The following is a 19,505-nucleotide window of genomic DNA, read 5'->3' as shown; positions in this document are numbered from 1 at the left end:
CACTCCTGGAAGCAAACATCTATTAAAAGTACAGCAGCACTATGTGTGACTAAAACTTAGAGATTTCCAAGACGCAAAGGTATTTTGGAGATCTTTATGGCCAAGGCAGACAAAAAACCAAAAGTCCCTCTAATTTACTGTTTCAATAAAACACAAGGCACAGGGGGTAGGGAGAAGAGAACTGTATTTGCTTTCTGGCAACATAGTGAAACTACATTAAAAATTCATTGAATAGCTTTACTGTACTCCACTTGCATAGGTCTTTGCACCCAAACAACAAGTTTTGAGGCAAGTATGTACTACATACCTTTGGTTTCAGATACTGAATTTTTATGTTGTTCATCAGTAAGTTCTAAATCACATAATCGTCTCTCTTCACTAGCAATTGTGCCTGATTCAATAGTCTCAATTTCACTTCGACTCTCTCTCTCACTTTTTGATGTCCGCTCCTCTTTTTGGCTTCTAATTTTGTTCAACAACTTCTTTAAGGCATGTTTTGACTGAGGTTGGTGAATTTTTCTCTCTTCATGATCTATGAAGAATACATACTTTTAGTTTTGGGTATGATCATCATGTTATAAAACTCCAGAAAACACTTACTAATTCCTTTAACTATTTACGCAGTTGGACAAATAGCTCAGGAACATTATCAAGTTTTCAAAGCTTAACAAATTATTTTTCTTACATGGAAGAGGTGAGCAGTAATTTGACTTGGCACAGTATAAAAAGGAGGGCTAAGCTAAACAGCGTTTTACATCCAAAAATTAAACCTAGCCTATACTGTTGAAGAAAGAGGCAGTACTTTCTCCCCTTTCATTTTTGCCTGTATATTCCTGCGCTGACTATTGTATTAGCACTAGCAGCACAATCCGTCAAGCATTGGCCAAAAATGGATAGTGCCAAGAAACAGATGTGGCAGAAACGCTTGGCAAAGGAGCAAAGTTCATTAAGACACTTCTTGTTCACGCTGTGTTACCCTGCACATGCCACAAGCAGACAGTACATACACATGCACTGCAGCAGCAGCTTACTCACAAGCTGAGGAAATTCAATCATGAACCTGAACATAAAGCACAGACGATAGGTAACTTTCAAACAAAGTCAAGCTTCAACTTCAAAATATTTCAATACAAATCAAAAATAAAAGTTTATATACCAGCTTMATCCCATAATTTACACTAACTACACATAACCATTATAGCTACTAACAGTGTAGTTTTACAGAAAAAAAAGAAATATTCTCAGCATAATAAACAGATATCYTAGAAAAAAATGCATTTCAAATTTTAATTAATATTTGTTAGACTATTATCATCCCTGATAAACATCATAAACCATTTAGTACTAGAATATTTCATAGTCATTGAAGCATTTAGTAATTTAAATTCAATCTTGTTTATCTAATTGACATGTTATACTATAATTTATTTTCTACTATGAATCCAAAAAGTTTTAAGTTAAAAGTTTTACTTTCTGATTCATTAGGAACTTCCTCTTCTATCACCTCTCTCAATTCTTGTCCAGTGTCACAAGTAGATTCTTGCTCCAAAGTGATATCAAGTTCATTGTCTTGAGATCTGTCAGAAGGGTCTGGTAAAGGTTGTGGCTCAAATTGCAAGATCAGGTCTCCTTTCATTTCTAATTAAAGGAAAACAACCATATAAAACAGCCATTTGGAATAAAGAAAACAAAACAACATTACAAGATTACACTTATACAAATTCCTAAGAAGTTCCAACATCAACTGTTGTTTCAGAAGAGATTTAATCCTATTTTTTTTTTTTCAAAATACAAGACTTGCAAAGTTGAGACTAGTTCTTTAGCCATTTATTGAATTCAGGATTCTACAGTGGTTTCATTGGCATATGCTAAATTCTTCAAACTAAAAGATTATGTGATAAAAGCCTTGTCTCCACATGCACAAAGTAGTGCACAGAAACAATGACAAGCAGGAGGACCGCAATAACCTAATCAGAAAGATAGAGCACCCTGACCCAGCTGCTCCCTGGGCTATAACAGAAGACCAATCAGCTCCATCATCTAGGTTTTACATGCACTGATTCCTCTTAATAGCCACTGTCCTGGGTGAGGAACTCTCCATTCTGTGTGCATGAGTGTGTATGGAGGTCTAAGTGTCAGCAACTGGTGTGGGGACCACAAATCAAAGGTTTACACGCCCAAGTACCAGCATCTGGAGACCAAGGATCCAAGGTCAGCTGCCGGCTAGATTGAGTGTCAAAAGACAGTTACTAGGGGAACCCATTTTACGTATTTTAAGTAGCAATGTCTATGTGGGGGTGCAAGGTAACTAGAAGGCTAGGGGGTCCTGGGCTAGTTACTGGACAGAATGACTATCTAAGGCCAGTTACTGGAGGTATCCAGATGGGGGTAWCAGAGAGCTGCAATAGTCCCATCTCTACTGGGATACTGGATTAAGGACATCCAACAAGTAACTTACTCCTGTCTTCATTATACATGTCTTCAAATGCAAACTCCAATTCCCTCTGCCAGTCATCTTTTATTTCCATTCGTTTGTATGCAGGTACAAACAGCTGAGGTGGCATCTGTGCTACAACCTGTTTTCTGTGCATCCGATCCATATTCTGCATTTGTTCAAGTTCTTTCAGTAGCCTTTCCCTGTCCTTCAAATAAAAAAAGTGATCTCAAAAATTTAGCATTCACATTCAGACAGCAATACATCAGAACTGATAAAATGCATCCATTTGGTTACCATGGAGTTTAATTCTCTGTGTTTAAAGTTAAATTCATTCTGAGAGAAGGCACTTCCTGACTTAAATGCTGTATCTAATCTTCAAATACAAGAGTCAATGCTACCCAAAAGATCGATATTAAATACAAAATCAGACTGTACACTGGTAGTTAAGCTACTTCTGTTAGTGCACACTTCATTTTGGGGAGTTTTTTGTTTTGTTTTTAAGAAGTGGGCTAACATTCTTTGGGTATTACGATGGTACACGAAAGCTATTTAAAAAGCTTCACTTGAAGTTTGTTTTTTTCTAGTAATTTAAGGAACATTAGTCATTCAGGGTGTCTCATATTTCAACAAAGAAATAGGAATCTTGCTATTTATATCCTCCTGAAAATATTTATAACGGTAACAGATTCTGATTTTTTTTCCACTGTGTTCCTCTGGATACAGAGATCATTCTCAATAATTCAGTTTTTACTTTTGTATAGTATTTTCACACTTTTGAACTAACAGAATCTGAATTTCTAAAGTAAGAAATTAAAAATGTTTTGCAAAATAAATAAATGAGTTGCATTCTTAAGAAATAAACCCAATTTTTCTCCTGAAGCACAGAAAATTACTAAAACAAACATGAAAAAGCAGAGCTGATCACCCCTTAAAGAATTTGATCCTAGATACAGCAGCTGGATAATATTTGGTCATATGTTAAGTCAAAAAAATTAAAAGGACATTCTTCTAAACAATGATCTTAATCCGCATGCTTTCGTTCTCTCAGTAAAGATGACTGCCAACTTTCTCCTCACAGAACTGTTGTGAATATAACTTCAACTGAATCTTTGGAAAACTCTCAGACGCTTTGAAAAGTGCAATGCATGAGCCACGATGAAGCTGGTATGGCTTTATTCAGCATAACGTTTGGACACTGCGATACAGCAGTAAATGAAAGATCAGGATAATACAGTATTGAACAGCTTCCTCCACTTCGTGCATCTAATGAAATACAAGGTTAATGCCAGCAACAGATAAAGAGCATAGCTGCTAAGAAAATCAGTCTGGGTCCACACCAGCAAGCTCAGATTTGAATACAGATCTACATTCATACCAATCATCTCAGTGCTAACATATACTGTAGAAAAGAGAAAAAATGGTGATTATGTGAGGAGCTGAGGTTGTTAAGAATGCATCTATTATGCATTCTTATGCCCTTTACACATTTTACATGCTTTTGCTTTACCTGGATTCTGTCTTACCGTTTTTCAGACAACATAGTGAAACATACACGATTGACAGGCATAATTATATCAGGAATTTAAAGCATACCATACACACAAGAACTGAAGAAAAAAAAATACAGAAAAGGGAACTAGAATGATCAAAAGCTACAGAGCAACTTCTTTAGAAAGTTCTGGACTCCTCAGAGTAGAAGAAAAAGGATTAAATTATACAAATTGTACAATTGTTCCTTATACAATTAACTGAACAGAAAATCAAGAGTAACAGTCAGAAGTCAAAAACTGAAATAAGGGAAAAGAAGGCTACAGCAAGCAATTCCTCAACTCACACACAACAGTATCCACCGTTTCTCGAAGGTGTCCAAGCTATTGCAAGAAGCTGACTACATGACTCTGCCTGAAGATGTGACAAAAAACACCAAAACGAAACTCTGTCTCCCACTCCCACCATTTAYGTTATGGATAACTAGCTCCAGCAAGGCCAGGAGGAGATTAATAAGCTAGTCTTGTAACTTTGCAAGGGTTCAGAAAAGCAATGCATATGAAGAAATTTATTTACATTACATCTTATTATAATAATACCACCTTCCACCTTTTATCCAGACAGGACACAAGAATGAGAAAACAGATGGGGAGAAGCATTAATGTTCAGAACATTAACTGTAAAATGTTTACGTGCGCCAAGCTGGATGCAAAAGAGGGAGAAGGATTGATGATTACATTTTATAGGTTTCAGTTTTGAGAGGCACACAAATGATTTAATCTGACTGATAATACACATGCTTAAAAATGTTACCCTTCTATTCTGGTCATAATTTAAAATCATTATACAATTCTTTCTCAATCTCACATAGCTATAAAGTAAACAAGTTTTTAATAAAAAAAAAAACAACTCCAAGAATAACTGATGAAATGAAGACTCTGAAATGTTTGCTCCTCTAATTCAGAATATATATTGTTCAATCATTCATTATCTAAATACTTTAAACAGTTAATTCCAGGCAGTACTTCAAAGCTCAAAAACTCCTTTATATTAAAAAACCCCAAAACACAACAAGGAAGTGACAAAACAAGTCCTGGAGTAGAGCACATATTTAAAAAAACAACAAAAAAGAAAAAACCCACAAGAATTCCACTTCTACTTTTCTATGAAGCAACATAGTAAGTCCCTTGACATCTTCTAACTTAACTGAAAAACAAATATACTAATTTCACATATTTAAAGACACAGCAATACTAGTTTCTGTAAGGGCTGCAGCACTGCATAAGAAAACCAAATTACCTGCAATGCCTATTCTGCTTCCAAATGGACTTCCAATATATCTTTCTCAAAAAAAATCCTACCTCATAAGCTTTCAAACAGCTAAAATAAGCAAATTGAGTTTGATGGAGTTTTTTAAGCAGCACTTTGAAAACATCAATTAGTCAATTTCCTCTTAAATTCATTCAGCCTGGTCATTCCAAACAGGCACAATTTCTACTTTGCTTACCTGAGCCAAATGGACCTTCTTCAAGGCATGACTTCCTCTAAGATGTGCCTTTTCAAGCTGCTCTCTTCTATCTCTCGCCTTCTCTCTCTGCAGTTCCTCCAGGCGCTTCACTTCCTTTTCAGCAACTAACCGAGCGTCTGCCTGGCAGTGAATCAGTAACAGTTTAGTCTGCAAAGYTCTCTGGGATAGTTTAAAACATGTGTGACAATAAATGAGAAAGCCTGCAGCAAAAAAACATATGATGCCATATGAATAGCCTCTAAAGTTTATAGTTCTCTGTTGCAAGCAAAACCTAACTGGCTTTACACCTTTGAAAAAAAAGGCATTATTACACACYGCCATTACCACCATCTAAAATTCTGATCAGTAACAAGTTGTGTAATGGCTGCTTTATACAAGTCTCTTTTTTAAAGAAGTTTTGGCAAACCGAATTGCTACTATCAGAAATCCAGACACTGTGTGCAATACAGAAAAATATACATGTGTAAGTATACRCCACAAAAAACACTTGGGAGTTAATCACCTGCTCTCTGTCCACTTCTCTGTTCACATAAGGTTCTGAAAGATGATAATGAGTAACATAGAAGTCGTCAGCACTACAGACCTTCACTGTGGGAAACTTTTGCACTTCAAAATTCTAGAAAGAGAAGTACAAGTACAGCTGTACCATAGATAACATTGTCTTTTGCAAAGCAGCTAAATGGAACATACATGATTTGCAAACTGTAATTAGTATTAAAAAGAAAGCTAACACCAAAAACCTACAATCACAAAATTCTCTCCTATAAACACTGCATACTTTAAAACTTTACATATCTATATTATTTATTATTAATAAATCACATTAGCATAAGGCTATCTAGAGGACTTAATGATTAAGAGTATCTAGCAGCCTAAGGCAAACCCCTCTGCACAAAYTGACATTCATCACAGAACTGTATCTTCATGCTTCAATAGCATCACCTTAATTCAAAATCACTTAGGTTTTAACGTGATAAGACAAATCCCACTTACAMTAGCTATTATGTTTATCTGAAAGTAGTGCAACCACAGGTCCACAGTATAATTACTGGTAACAGCAAAATAACATTTCTCAAGTAGAGGCTTTGTTTATAATATTTAGAACCTGTTCTTGTGCCCTATTTATTACAGCTGCTCAGAAAAGAAAGTGTTTTCCATAATTTCACTGAAACATATCTATACATACAGTACAGAATATTCATTTTTAAGAGTTTYGAGTATACTACCAAACACCAAGCCTTGTTTAAACATCTCTGAACATTCAGCAACTATATCCCCCTTCTTCGCCTTAGTCTGGGGGTTCTCAACAGTAAGGTAACTAGGTAAGGTAGCTCAGTATTCTGTACGAGTTGTCTTCRCACTTCTAACACCTCCTCTGTTAATCTTCTCTCAGCTTCCTCTCCCCTTGATTTTCTCCTGAAGAATCAACAGTCACATTAACTAAAACAGCAGTTCCATAGCCTGAGCAATTTAGCGTGATTGTAAACAAATGCCCATACACAGAAAGCAGAAATAAGGTCTTGACAATATCTTACACTTTAGATCTGCCTGCTTTTTAAAATTTCTTAGAAAAATCTTATCCTGCTATAAGATGTCATACAAAACTTCAGGATAGGTTATCTCTTGTTATTTTAAAGACAGTATAGCGAGCTCTTAAATTAAAATTCTATATGTAACTAGTTTTAGCCTTACCAAAGGAACTTCAATAATTTGTTTTACTGTTTTAAAACAAATGCATGCTATTCTAGTGGAGGACAAAAAATAAAAATGTACAAATAAAAGCACTCCACTGAGTCTTTCACTTTTATTTGTATATTATAATGTTGTTTGAGAATTTCTAATTATCTTAGACAACAAATCATAGTAATTGTAACAAAAAGACAACAACTAAAACACTGTAGACACTAATCCTAGTCCTGAAAACTGACAAATCCCATGACTACTCCTAATTAGATTCTCCATTGCTCGGCCTATTCTACGTTACTTTCAGAATCTGTAACTAGACTCAGTCTTCCGAAGTATTAACAAAACACTGATTAATAGATGACATTTAATGAATCCAGTTCCAACATTTTATTCAAAATGTTGTGAAGATGTGAAGGTTACGTTGCAGCCTGCAATTTTCCAATTAAAAACAAAACCATTTTAGATCAAAAAAAGAACAGTTGTTGAATTTCCTACTTACAATAACATTACATCTCACAGCATAACCATTATATTTCATCTGTCAGTATTTCTATCACAGGGTTTGCAAGACAGTTTTTAAAGAAAAATAAACCATCCCACACTAAAATCTGACAAAATTGGAGGAGCAATGTTTCCTGAAATTAAAAAAAAACCTACAAATTAAAGCATTTTTAAAAAATTCAGGAAGAATACAGAAATACGTTTAGGTTGTATTTCCATTAAAATGAAAATCTCATAGATCATATCAAAAATTTAAGTTTGCATGAACTTTATCAACTCCAACTTCAGAAGAAAACATTTCTAATGTTCTAGTAAAACCTGCAATGGAGAACATTGCCCTAGCTTCACATGAAATTTTATTCAAAAACTATTAAAAGATCTTCATGTTATGAGTATAGTTACATTTAAGCTGCTCCTTAGGTAAATTACTTTAAAAATAAGTATGCTTATGCAGATGACCTTGTAATTTGCTGTAATTCACAGAATTTACTGTAAAGGTAGTCAGCTCAAATTCAATGTCTTTTGAATTAYGCATTTGTAATACAACCCCCCTTYTTTTTGTTTGTTTTCGCACTGAACATGACAGTTTCTATCTTTTGCTTATTCTATGCAGAAGGAGGAATAAGCCACATAATTCAATTRTTTAACATTTACTCCATGCAGTAACTACAGAGATGAGTATCTGGCACCCAATTATGCTTCCAAGAAGAAAAAAAAACCTTCAGCTTGTGTCCTCTGCAGCTACATAAAGCTATGGGAATAGGATTAAAATTCATACAGATGGAATTCATACAAAATTCATACAGATGAAAATTGCAAAAACAGGTTTGTAGCCAGTCAGTCTTTACATGGATCAAAATGATACTTTGTGCTGTAATTAATGCAATGCAAACCCTTCCTTAAGCAGAAATCCAATAGGTCTACCAACTTAATTCAATCTGCCACTGTCAGAGCATAAATGTCTTACATGAATCCAAAGTACTACAAAAAATCCAGATGTTTGCAAACTACTAAAAAAGCTAAAGTCAGGTTTTCTGAAGAGGCTATGGAAAGGACATGTCTGATGCAATACTGAAACAGGATATGACCAGAACCTGTCATCCAATACATTTGCGTACGCAAGTGTTGCAGAATCCGGGGAAACCTGAATCAAGTCTTCTTGCTTCTCCTGGCAAAACAAGACTAAAGAATAAGAAGGAAATTCTCCATTTGTAAATGGCAAGAGAGATACACTGCWGAGGTTGTTAGAGGAAAAGTCTTAGTCTAATAGCTATGAAAATATAGTACTGTATCAGCTACAAATCTGCACACTAACTGCAGCTGACTCTGGGCCACCACCAGGAAATGTATTTCTTTAAAAAGAAAGTAACAAAATGCAACACRCTAAACTGCAAAAGTTACAAGAGAGCAAATTCTGCTCTTGGCCTCAGACTCTTCCAACAAGGGAAAATTGAGCAAAACTCAAGCATCTGAAACCCATAAAATGAAGAGTCCAGGTTTAAGTTGATGCAGCCTAAACTCTGCTCTACAAACATATCGATGGTGTCACTTGCAACAACACACAGGGCAACTGCAGCAAGCGCTGAATTTAACTGGAATGTACTACACAGGACCTTCTTCCATCTGAATTCTAATTCTCTGCATACTTTATTATAATAAATAACACCATCATAATAAATAAGCCATAAATAACCCTAAGCTTTACCACTCCCATGAAACATTTTCTCTAATCCTCACTGATGCTCAAATTCTATAGTAAGAAAACCCATAGGTAGCAAGTGACAAGATCTGCAGATGAGTATGTATGTCCCAAGGGATGCAACTGAAGGCATATGAACACCTCTTTCTTTAATCATTCTGAAAACCCAAGGTGGGTAAGGGGGTGTCAGAGCTTAGTTGATTTCTTCATATACAGCACTGCCAAATTACCATCTTCCAACACAATAACCTTTACCTTACATAACAGATGTAGCTGAGAAAAGCACTGATAACTTCCAGTGGCTCCAAGAGGGACCAGCTTAACCTTGCATTACTGTATACTGTAATCCTTTATTTTCCGGTTTTTGGTTACATGAATATCACTGAACGTTCTGAAAGGGCATGACACCTCACACACCAATTTTAACTGTGTATTAATAAAGTTACTTTACAGCTAACTACAAAGTAGAAATGCTCATCATATGCTTTTGGGGAAGTTTAGACATGCAATCTTGAATCGTTCTATAGCTATGGAGAGCATCCAAGAAGTAGCTGTAAAATCACCACATTAGAAGAAAAAGGAAAAAAAAAACACAGGCACAGTAAAGCATTAAAACTATGTTTACTATCTACTTTCCCCCTCAGTAGCCTCATATACTGGTTCCCTATTGAAATTAAACAGCTTGCCATGCTTTTTATGCTCTCTTCCAGAAACAAAGAAATTAAATAACAGCTGAAAAGCTAAAATCATACTACAGCTTTGTTACTGAACTAATCAAAATACAATGCTACTACTACATCATTATAACAGAAGGCTAGGATGGTATGTATATGCTGGGAAAGATCATTGTAAAGTTTAATACTACTAAGGCTATTAGATGAAAATGAGATCACATAAGGTTGAAAGAGCACATTAATCACAGCAGTAAGGCCTCAGCTGGCTATTAGAAATAAAACCACATATAAAAAAAAAAAAAAAAAAAAAGTCTGCAATAGACAATTCTTTCATTTCCTTGACATTGTATCCTGAAATTATGACCACTATCACATCATGAATACACACCTCAAGAGGATGTGGTGGAGGAGGTGGTAGGCTTGCAACTTTGGCAGCTCTTTCTCTTTCCACATCCAGAGCATGTTTACGTGCATTGATTCGTCTTGAGAGAGAAAGAGAGAGAGAGAGAAAGGAGAAAAAGTAAAAAAAGGAGGTGAAGTAGAGGAGGGAAAAAGTTATTCAAGCAATAATGACAGCACTATATAAAAGGCAAATATAAAAATCAAACGAACTTCTGAATCTATTTAACTTTGGGAGATAGGRATGGGTAAACATACTAAAAAAAGGCAACAATTGATGATGGAAGGCAGCACTGGAAAATTAATTTCTTGAAGTAATACAAAAACATTAAGAAAACTTCCGCATAAGAATTTTTACAAGAACAAAGTAAAATTCCTACTTTCACATAAGTTTCCAGAAAGTTCTGCATCACTTCAACATATTTTAATTGTTCATATGTATACAAAACTAAGCATCTCATCAGTAGGCTTCATCTCTATTCAAGTACCATTGTCCCCAAAAGAACAAAGTTCTTTTTCACACCTGCTCAAGTTTGAACCTATCCAATGGAGAGGAAAAAAATGCCAAGAAGGGAGGGATAGTGACAAATACAGCAGGCACTTTTTTCAAGTGGCTAATTCTTCACCAGGAACTGGACTGAGAGCATCTCATTTTATGTATCATTGAACAACTGCCAGGCAACAATCAGGATCAAAAATAGCAATATAGAGATAAAAGGCTCCTCAGTCCATTGAGGTCTGTCAGGTCAGCTAGTATACTTGACCTTTTATCTTTGTTTTAAAAATACAATTCTTACCAAAATCCGTATGTTTGTCCTCAAGCTCTAGTCCTCTAATTTCCTAAAACTTCAAAATTGAAGAAAAGCTCCAAACAAGACGGATCAAGATTTTTGCTTTTCACTTTGTGAAACTGTAGAGTGCTCTCTAGGCTTAATAAAACTACATTACTATCGCATACCGGGCTTGCTCACGAAGTAATTTTTCTTTTTGGTACTTCTGTTCTTTCAGGGCTTTTCTATGTCTCTTCTCAGCTCTTTGTTTCCTTTCCTCTGCTTGCTTTGCCAGAGCTTCTAAATCAGGTTCCTTTCCAATAAAATATTATAAGCACTTAATACAGGACTTTAATTACTTCTCATATTATCAGCATGGTATTTCAAATAAGTACTGCTAGTAAGAAAAAAAAAGAAAAAGAGCTTGAAAAATACTTTTTTGCATATTAGAATAAAAATTTTTCCTTCTTTACCATCTTTATTCGCTCCTCATCTACTACCAGCGGTACCAGATTTGCCACATTGCTCGATCAATATAACCAAATATCAATGAGGAAACCTTAGCTTCCCTTTGAATATTTTTTAATAAAAAAACAGTAATGTAAATGTACTTAACATTTTAGCAAACTTGCTAAAGTATACAGAGAAAGGATATTACTATATCTCAGTCATTAATTACAACACTTGTGCATTAACAAATAATCTTCATTATCTTCCCACTACAGCGTTCCAACAGTTTTCGACAAACCCTTTCATCTTAGCACCCAAAAAAAACTTCAAAAACAAGTTATAGTTGTTGAGATATGGGGAAAAGCACAATGCTGTTTCTCTTGCATTAAAGGAAGAACTGATAAATTCAGGGATTAAGCTAGTCTACTAAAGTTACATGAAAAATCTGTTGCAGAGTTTGATTTCTACAACCCTGATCCACATTCAAACCCATAGAGGATTCCTACCCCCAACCTCATGATCTCTAATAGAGTCTACGTAAGTTACAGGATTTAGAAGACAGTGAAAATAGCATATAGAAATGGAATTATGAAATGACATCAGTTTGGAGTTCATGCAAAGGCCTTTGAAGCCCTTACTAAGACCTTCTATGCCACTTGAGTACTGAAGAAAAGTGTCACAAGTTTGTCATTCAGCATAGAAAAAGATAACACACAGACTGATAAACAGCCTCTTAAAAATCATGGAATTACTTATGCTCTGACATATAAGGATGTCCATCCTGTAATAACATGACTATGAATCTTTCCAAATAAAAAATTTACATTCCTTCTCACCATGCCTGGTCCCACAGACTAACGTCTGCATATGAATATGTAAACGCTTCCTGTGAAGTTTCCATTCTTAAAAAAACTCTCTCTTCAGATATTATGACAGTAATATCAAGAATAAAAAAAAAACAAGTAATTAAAAACCCTACAAACTTAGTATTTCTAAAACATCAAGTATTTTTATGACAACAACATTATGCTCTTTACTTACATTTTCCTTGGCTTGTCTGTGTCCCTCACCAACAGCTCTTAAGCTCGATAAATACAGTTTTTCTAAGGCCTTAATCTTCTCATCTTGTGCTTTCTGCCACTCAGCTCTCAATGCCTTTTCTAACTGATGAAGTTGTTCTTCTCTCCTCTGCTTTACCTCCTGTCTTATCCGCAAGGCAATATACTTCTCTTGCTCCCTAACCTGCAGAAATAGCATTTATGTTTTGTCAGCAACTTAAACAGAAAAGTAATTCTTTCTGGCAGCAGATCTCTCCACAATACACTCTCCTACACTTATTACTTTACCACCTTCAGTCTCACCAGCTCTTCCATTACAACTACATCTATCTCAAACATGTTTTAACACTGCCATTACCCTTTTCCAAAAATCATCTTTAATAATTGGTCTTTGGGCTTAAACCAAAACATTTAATAAAATTATATTTATTATTAAAGACTGACACACAGCCGACAATCAAAATACATAACTGGCTTGGAATAACCTTCCCTCCAAAGGAAAGGAATACAATGATTTTGTAATAACTTTTAATGATGTAACATATTTCTGTAAGGAAAAATAGCAACTATATTGCTTGATTAAATATTTTTCCACTTTGTCAGTAAAAAGACTCTCTCTCCTAAGAGAAACGCATATTAAAATAAAAAAAGCCTAAGAGGCTGGAAGATTAGTACATATAATCTTCTTGAAGATGTGTATTTTTGAAGATGTGAGAGACCTAAATAGGTTGTGTGAGATAGCGCAGAGAAAGGCAAATTTTAAGAGTTTAAAGGAGTAAGACTAAAAAGGGGAAAATAGTCACATGCCCTAACAGCAGCAAAGTACAACAGAAATGGAAGAAAGACTAGACAATTGACAGCTGGGCTACAAATAACTTAAAAGATGCTTTGGTTAAATTAATCCTAAAAGGAACAATAAAAGGAGTGCAGCTAACAAAGGTAGCGAACAGATGCAGCAGTTCGTTCAGTTCATGCAGAAGACACTTCTGTTTCAAATCCTAGAAGCATCTGCTTCTTCAGATACGGTCACAACACGCCACAGAGCACATTCCCCAGGAGCTGTTGGAGTTACTGCATCAGCTGTGTCAGAGACTTCAGCCCAGACAGACCCTCTGCTCTTCCATGTGGCTGCTAGTAATACCAAGGGCAAATTGGAAACCATCACATAGGATTTCAGAGCTCTGGGGATGGTGGTCAAGGGTCTGGGAGCCCAGATCATTTCCTCCTCAATCCTGCCAGTGAGGGGAAAGGATGCAAAAAGAAGCAGACTGACTTTCCAGGTTAACAACTGGCTGTACTGCTCGTGTTGGCAACAGGGTTTTGGTTTCTATGATCATAGGACCTTGTCTGAATATAAGCACCTGATAGGGAGAGATGAGATCCACCTCACTAAGCACGGGAAGCATGTCTTTGCCAGCAAGTTGGCCAGTCTGGTAAGGAGGGCTTTAATCTAGGAAAAATGGAGGAAGGGGAGAGTTGTAGAGAMAGGGTGGTCAACAAAACCAAGGCTCAAGTCAGGAGGTCTCCAGCAGGTGCTCACAACCMCAGAAGTGCTCACATCACATGACTATAGAGGATCCTCTAGCACTCCTCCTGGGAAACCTGCATGCTTGATTACCTCTCTGAAGTGCTTGCAAACCAACGCATGTAGCATGGGGAATAAACTGTAAGAATTAGAGATCTGTATGCAGTTGCACGGCCACGATCTCACTGCAATTAGAGACAGGGTGGGATAGCTCACATGACTGCAATGACATCATGGATGGCTACGTGCTTTTTAGGAAAGAGAGACCAGGAAGATGAGGTGGTGAGAGAGGTGAGAGAGCAACTGGAATGTATTGATTTCTGCCTAGGGCTGGACGAAGAGCAAGTCGAGAGCTTATGCAAAAGCATTAAAGGGCAGGCTAAAACGGGTGACACTGTTGTGGGTGTTTACCACAGGCCACCTGACCAGGAAGAGGAAATCGATGAGGTCTTCTAGAGACAGTGGAAGCAGCCTCACAATTGCAGGCCCTGGTTCTCGTGGGGGACTTCAACCACCCTGATATCTGCTGGAAAGACAACACAGCAAGGCACAAACAGTCCAGGAGGCTCCTACAGAGCACTGATGATAACTTCTTGACACCAGTGGTGGAGGAGCCAATAAGGAGAGGTCTGCTGCTGGACCTTGTACTAACAAGATGTGGATCAGAGATGTGAAGGTTGAGGGCAGCCTTGGCAGCAGTGACCATGAGATGGTGGAGTTTAGGATCCTGCGAGGAAGAAGCAGGGCAATAAGCAGGATCACAACCCTGGACTGCACGAGAACAAACTTTGGCCTCTTCGGAGACCTACTTGGAGGAGTCTCAGGAGTTAAGGCCATAGAAGGAAGTGGTGTCGAAGAAAGCTGGTTAATATTCAAATATCACTTCCTCCAAGCTCAATAGCAGTGCATGCCTACGAGTAAGAAGTACAGCAAAGGGGGCAGGAGACCTGCATGGATGAGCAAAGAGCTCCTGGCAAAACTCCAACAGAAGAACAAAGTACACAGAATGTAGAAGCAGGGACAGGCCACTCGGGAGGAATATAGGAACACTGTCAAAAGTATGCAGGGATGAAACAAGGAAGGTTAAGGACCATTTGGTATTAAGCTGGCACGGAATGTCAAGGACAAGAAGGGGTTCGAATACATCAGTAGYAAAAGGAAAACTAGGGAAAACATGAGTCTGCTGCTGAATGGAGCGGATACTCTGGTGACTAAGGATACAGAGAAGGCAGAGTTACTGAATGCCTTCTTTGTTTCAGTCTTTACTGTTAAAAACAGTCCTCAGGAATCCCAGAACCTGGAGAACAGGGAGAAAGTCTGAAGAAAGGAGACTTTCCCTTGGCTGAAGAGGATCAGGTTAGAGATCATTCAGGCAAACTTGACACACAAGCTCAGGAAGTGTAGGTTAGACAAGCGGACAGTGAGGTGGATTGAGAACTGGCTTCAGCCTTTCAAGGCAGAGCTCAGAGAGTTGTCATCAGCAGCAGTCTAGTTGGAGGCCTGTAGCTAGCAGTGTCCTCCAGGGGTCAGTACTGAGGCCAGTCTTGTTCAAATTATTCATCAGTGACCTGGATGAAGGGACAGAGTGCCTCCTCAGCAAGTTTGCTGATGATACAAAACTGCTTGGAGTGGCTGATACACCTGAGAGCTGTGCTGTCATTCAGAGAGATCTGGACAGGCTGGAGGACTGGGCAGAGAGGAACCTCGTGAAGTTCAACAAAGGCAAGTGCAGAGTCACGCACCTGGGAAGAAATAACCCCATGCACCACTACAGGTTGGGGGTTGATCTGTCAGAAAGCAGCTCTGCAAAGAAGGATCTGGGAGTCCTGCTGGACAAGTTCACCATGAGCCAGCAATATGACATTGTAGCCAAGAAGGCCAATGGTATCCTGGGGTGCATTAGTAAGAGTGTCATCAGCAGGTCAAGGGGGGAGTCCACATAGCAAGTACTGTGTCCAGTTCTCGGCTCCCCAGTACGAGAGAGAAATGGAGAGTCCAGTGTAGGGGGCAAAAAGATGACTGGGGACTGGAGCATCTCTCTTATGAGGAAAAGCTGCTAGAACTGGGCCTGTTTAGCCTGGAGAAGAGAAGACTGAGGGGGGATCTAATCAGTGTATACAAATACCTTAAGGGCTCCCCTCTCCTCTCCTGTCAAGAGGACGGGGCCAGACTCTTTTCAGTTGTGCCCAGCAACAGGACAAGAGGCAACAGGCACAAACTGAAACACAGGAAGCTCCACCTGAATATGAGGAAGAATTTCTTTACTGAGAGGATGACAGAGCACTGGAACAGGTTGCCCAGAGAGGCTGTGGAATCTCCTTCTCTGGAGATATTCAAAACCTGCCTGGAGGCCATCCTGTCTAACACGCTCTAGGTGACCCAGCTTGAGCTGGGAGCTTGAACTAGATGATCTCCAGAGTTCCCTTCCAATCTCAACCATTCTGTGAATATTTTAAAAGCATTCAGAGCTACTACGTGATGTAACAACTCTTTTAGTCTACTGGAAAGCTGTGAAGTTTTGTATTAGCCAGCTTGTTTTGGTGGTGATTAGACAGAAGAAATATTTGGAAGTCAGAGATATGAATCTCTGCACAAAAGACGTTGACAGAAAATAAGACATATCTACATGTTAACTAACAAATAGAAATGGTAGCCAAAGATGAAAATTTATATAAAAATAAAGACCTAAGTTGGCAAGAACAAAGAAGTTCTGRAATAGAGGCCCAAATTAGCCTAGTAAGGACAGAAGATACCAAAAGCAAAACAAGCATTTACTAGTAAAGAAACATGAGAAAAGGAAAATAATTCATGAACTACATACAAATTTAATACACAATTATAATGACCCTGCACTATTTAACTTACATGAAATAATTCAGTAAAAGAAATACATTTTTAAGTATTTTACATCATAAAATGAAACAGACAACTAGTGCAAAGACATAGGCATACCTGCTGTAGCCTCAGTTTTCTTCTTCTTTCATACTCTTCTTTTAAAAGCATAGTTTCTTCGTTAGGACTAAACCTTAATTTCCCAACTCTTGTCACTTTCCTCTTCATCTTGGGGAAGATTAACAATCAACTTTCTGTGAGAACAATATGAAAAACAAACATTAGACATAAACATTAGCAAAACATCTATAAGAAATAAATATTGCCACAATCTTATAGATATATAATATCTGTGAAGGTGGGTGCAACTGTTCATGCTTGTTACAAATTTCACTCAATACTAGTGGCATTTTCTTCATAATCATAATAAAACATACTGGTTTTGAACTATTATGCATGTAGTATACTCTGCAAAGAGTAGGTATTACATTCACATTCCTGAAACTGTATGACAGAAAATAATTACTATTCCATTCATAATATATTAACTCCCCTATACACTCAAAACACACACCACCTGTACAGTAAGCAGATTACATAGTTGTATGAGAATATTTTGGTACAAATCAATTATAAGATACAAGCTACTGAGACTGCAGTCTAACTGTTAACCACCTCCTTCTCAGAAGGTTGTGAAAGTCCATTAAGTCTGCTTTCCATTAGAACACCAACATTTCYATCTGATAATTTTTCAGTTCAATTTCCTTAAGTAGCTTTTTAAAATAATGTTTCCCCCTGGATTTTACTGTGGAATCAGCAGCAGGACAACAATACTGGTTTTGCAGATCATTTCTCATTTTCCTTACAATTATCATTTCCATTTCTAACCTCACAGCAGAAAGTTTTTCAGCTTAATATACAGCCTGGTCCAAACCCACTCAAAGAGAGGGGGGAATAAAAATAAATCTGGTCTTTAAATGTTAATAGCCTGTAAAGTTTTTCCTCCAAATCCTCTCCCAAAATAAAAAGACAAGAACTTTCAAAAGCCATTGTTTAAAGATCAAAGGGCTATTACTAGCTAACAACCCAGGCAACAATTGTAACCAACATAACTAAGTTTCTGTTATACCTGAAAAGGTTTCTTTTCAGTATCATAGATACCAAAATAACATAACTCTAAAGTAGTCAGATAAAGCATAAAAAGGGAATAATTTGTTATGAGGTGCACTTAATGCAGGCTTAGTAAACCACTGGATCCCAAGATTCACTGCAGGATAAGCAAGGAAAAAATACCATGACTTCTTCTAGCCATCCCTTAGTAAGCTCATACAGTGCAAATAAGAAGTTTATCAGAACTACTAGATGAAGAGCAAAAGACTGCATTTCACTTTACTTCACACTTGAAGAAAGGAAAACCTACAGCACGAATAATACAAAGTCAAAAAGATCTAAGGTTTAATGGAGAAGAACAAAAGCAGATTACACACTCCAAAGATTCAGGTGCAGTGGAAAGCARTCAGCACACACGCAACACTTAAAAACGAGCCAGCAACACCGTGCTACGGAGGTGCTCCTAAGCAGCGACAGCATCTCTTACTACCCTGACCAGGACAGCGAGCGAACAGGCAGCCTCTGGAGCGCGCAAGCTCTTCTTCGGAGCCAGAAAGGGCAGCAGCGGGGTTAAAGCGACGGCGGGCGCCGGGGGCTCAGCGGAGCGCGCCGCGCCCTGAGGCGTGCGGCCGTGCGCGGACGGACGGGCCCCGCCGGGCACGCTCCGCCGCCCGCTGCCGGCCCTCGCTCGCGGAGCGCCCTCCCCGCATCGCCCTTCCCGAGCAGGTGCCGCCGGAGGCCCCGCTCCCCCCCAGCCACTGGGCCCTGCGCAGCGGCCCGCACGCACCCGCCGCCACCTCGCCCGCTCCCGCCGCCGCCAACGGCTGCTTCGCGCGCCTGCGTCAGCGCCGACGCTCGCACCCAACCGCCAATGGCCGCGGGCGCGGCGGGAAACCGGGCCGCCCGCCGCGGGCCGCGCCCTTTGCGCATGCGGAGTGCCGCCGCCGCCGCTCCACCGCCCCTCTCAGCGCCTCAGGCTGCCCGAGGTGCGCCTGCGCCAGCGGGCACCCCGTCCCTCCGCCCAGCCATGAGCTCCGCCCCCCGGGCTCCGGATGACCAATAGGAGATGAGGAAKGCCGTGATTGACCGGTGGGGCTGAAAGCGGCAAAAAGTAGCGCGGGGGCCTCGCTGACTGACTGACAGACAGACAGACACACACTCACACACAGACACTCCTCATTTTACTCTAACTACCGCGAAAGAGCAGCGACGCGATAGCTGGCTGTGCTGTGCTTCCCCTGCCAGGCCCGGGCGCAGTTCCCTGCTCTGTGCCTCTTACCTGAGCGAGGCTCTGCCACGCTTCAGGTCACCGCTTGCCCCTCAAGCCATCCATTCTCAGTCAGTCCCT

General features: G+C 38.8%; 1 protein-coding gene across 5 annotated transcripts in view; it reads right to left on the bottom strand.

Annotated features, from left to right (window-relative positions):
* The window catches only part of CEP295 (centrosomal protein 295), a 48,571-nt gene extending 29,581 nt beyond the window's left edge, over nucleotides 1-18,990 (bottom strand). For all 5 annotated transcript variants that reach the window (XM_085310238.1, XM_085310239.1, XM_085310241.1 and 2 more), the window contains exons 1-10: nucleotides 18,945-18,990; nucleotides 17,168-17,301; nucleotides 12,674-12,874; nucleotides 11,371-11,495; nucleotides 10,402-10,495; nucleotides 5,956-6,069; nucleotides 5,433-5,573; nucleotides 2,459-2,642; nucleotides 1,471-1,638; nucleotides 308-532 (exon numbers count right to left, since the gene is read on the bottom strand). In XM_085310238.1, coding sequence (XP_085166364.1) covers nucleotides 308-532; nucleotides 1,471-1,638; nucleotides 2,459-2,642; nucleotides 5,433-5,573; nucleotides 5,956-6,069; nucleotides 10,402-10,495; nucleotides 11,371-11,495; nucleotides 12,674-12,874; nucleotides 17,168-17,275 — 1,360 coding nt within the window. In that variant the 5' untranslated portion in view covers nucleotides 17,276-17,301; nucleotides 18,945-18,990. The remainder of the gene's footprint in view (nucleotides 1-307; nucleotides 533-1,470; nucleotides 1,639-2,458; nucleotides 2,643-5,432; nucleotides 5,574-5,955; nucleotides 6,070-10,401; nucleotides 10,496-11,370; nucleotides 11,496-12,673; nucleotides 12,875-17,167; nucleotides 17,302-18,944) is intronic.
* Nucleotides 18,991-19,505: the final 515 nt, after the last annotated feature.

This window comes from Rhea americana, unplaced genomic scaffold (assembly GCF_003343005.1).
Source record: "Rhea americana isolate MKP2758 unplaced genomic scaffold, rheAme1 scaffold_314, whole genome shotgun sequence".
Classification (NCBI taxonomy): Eukaryota; Metazoa; Chordata; class Aves; order Rheiformes; family Rheidae; genus Rhea; species Rhea americana.
This window is presented reverse-complemented; position numbering and strand designations above follow the sequence as displayed.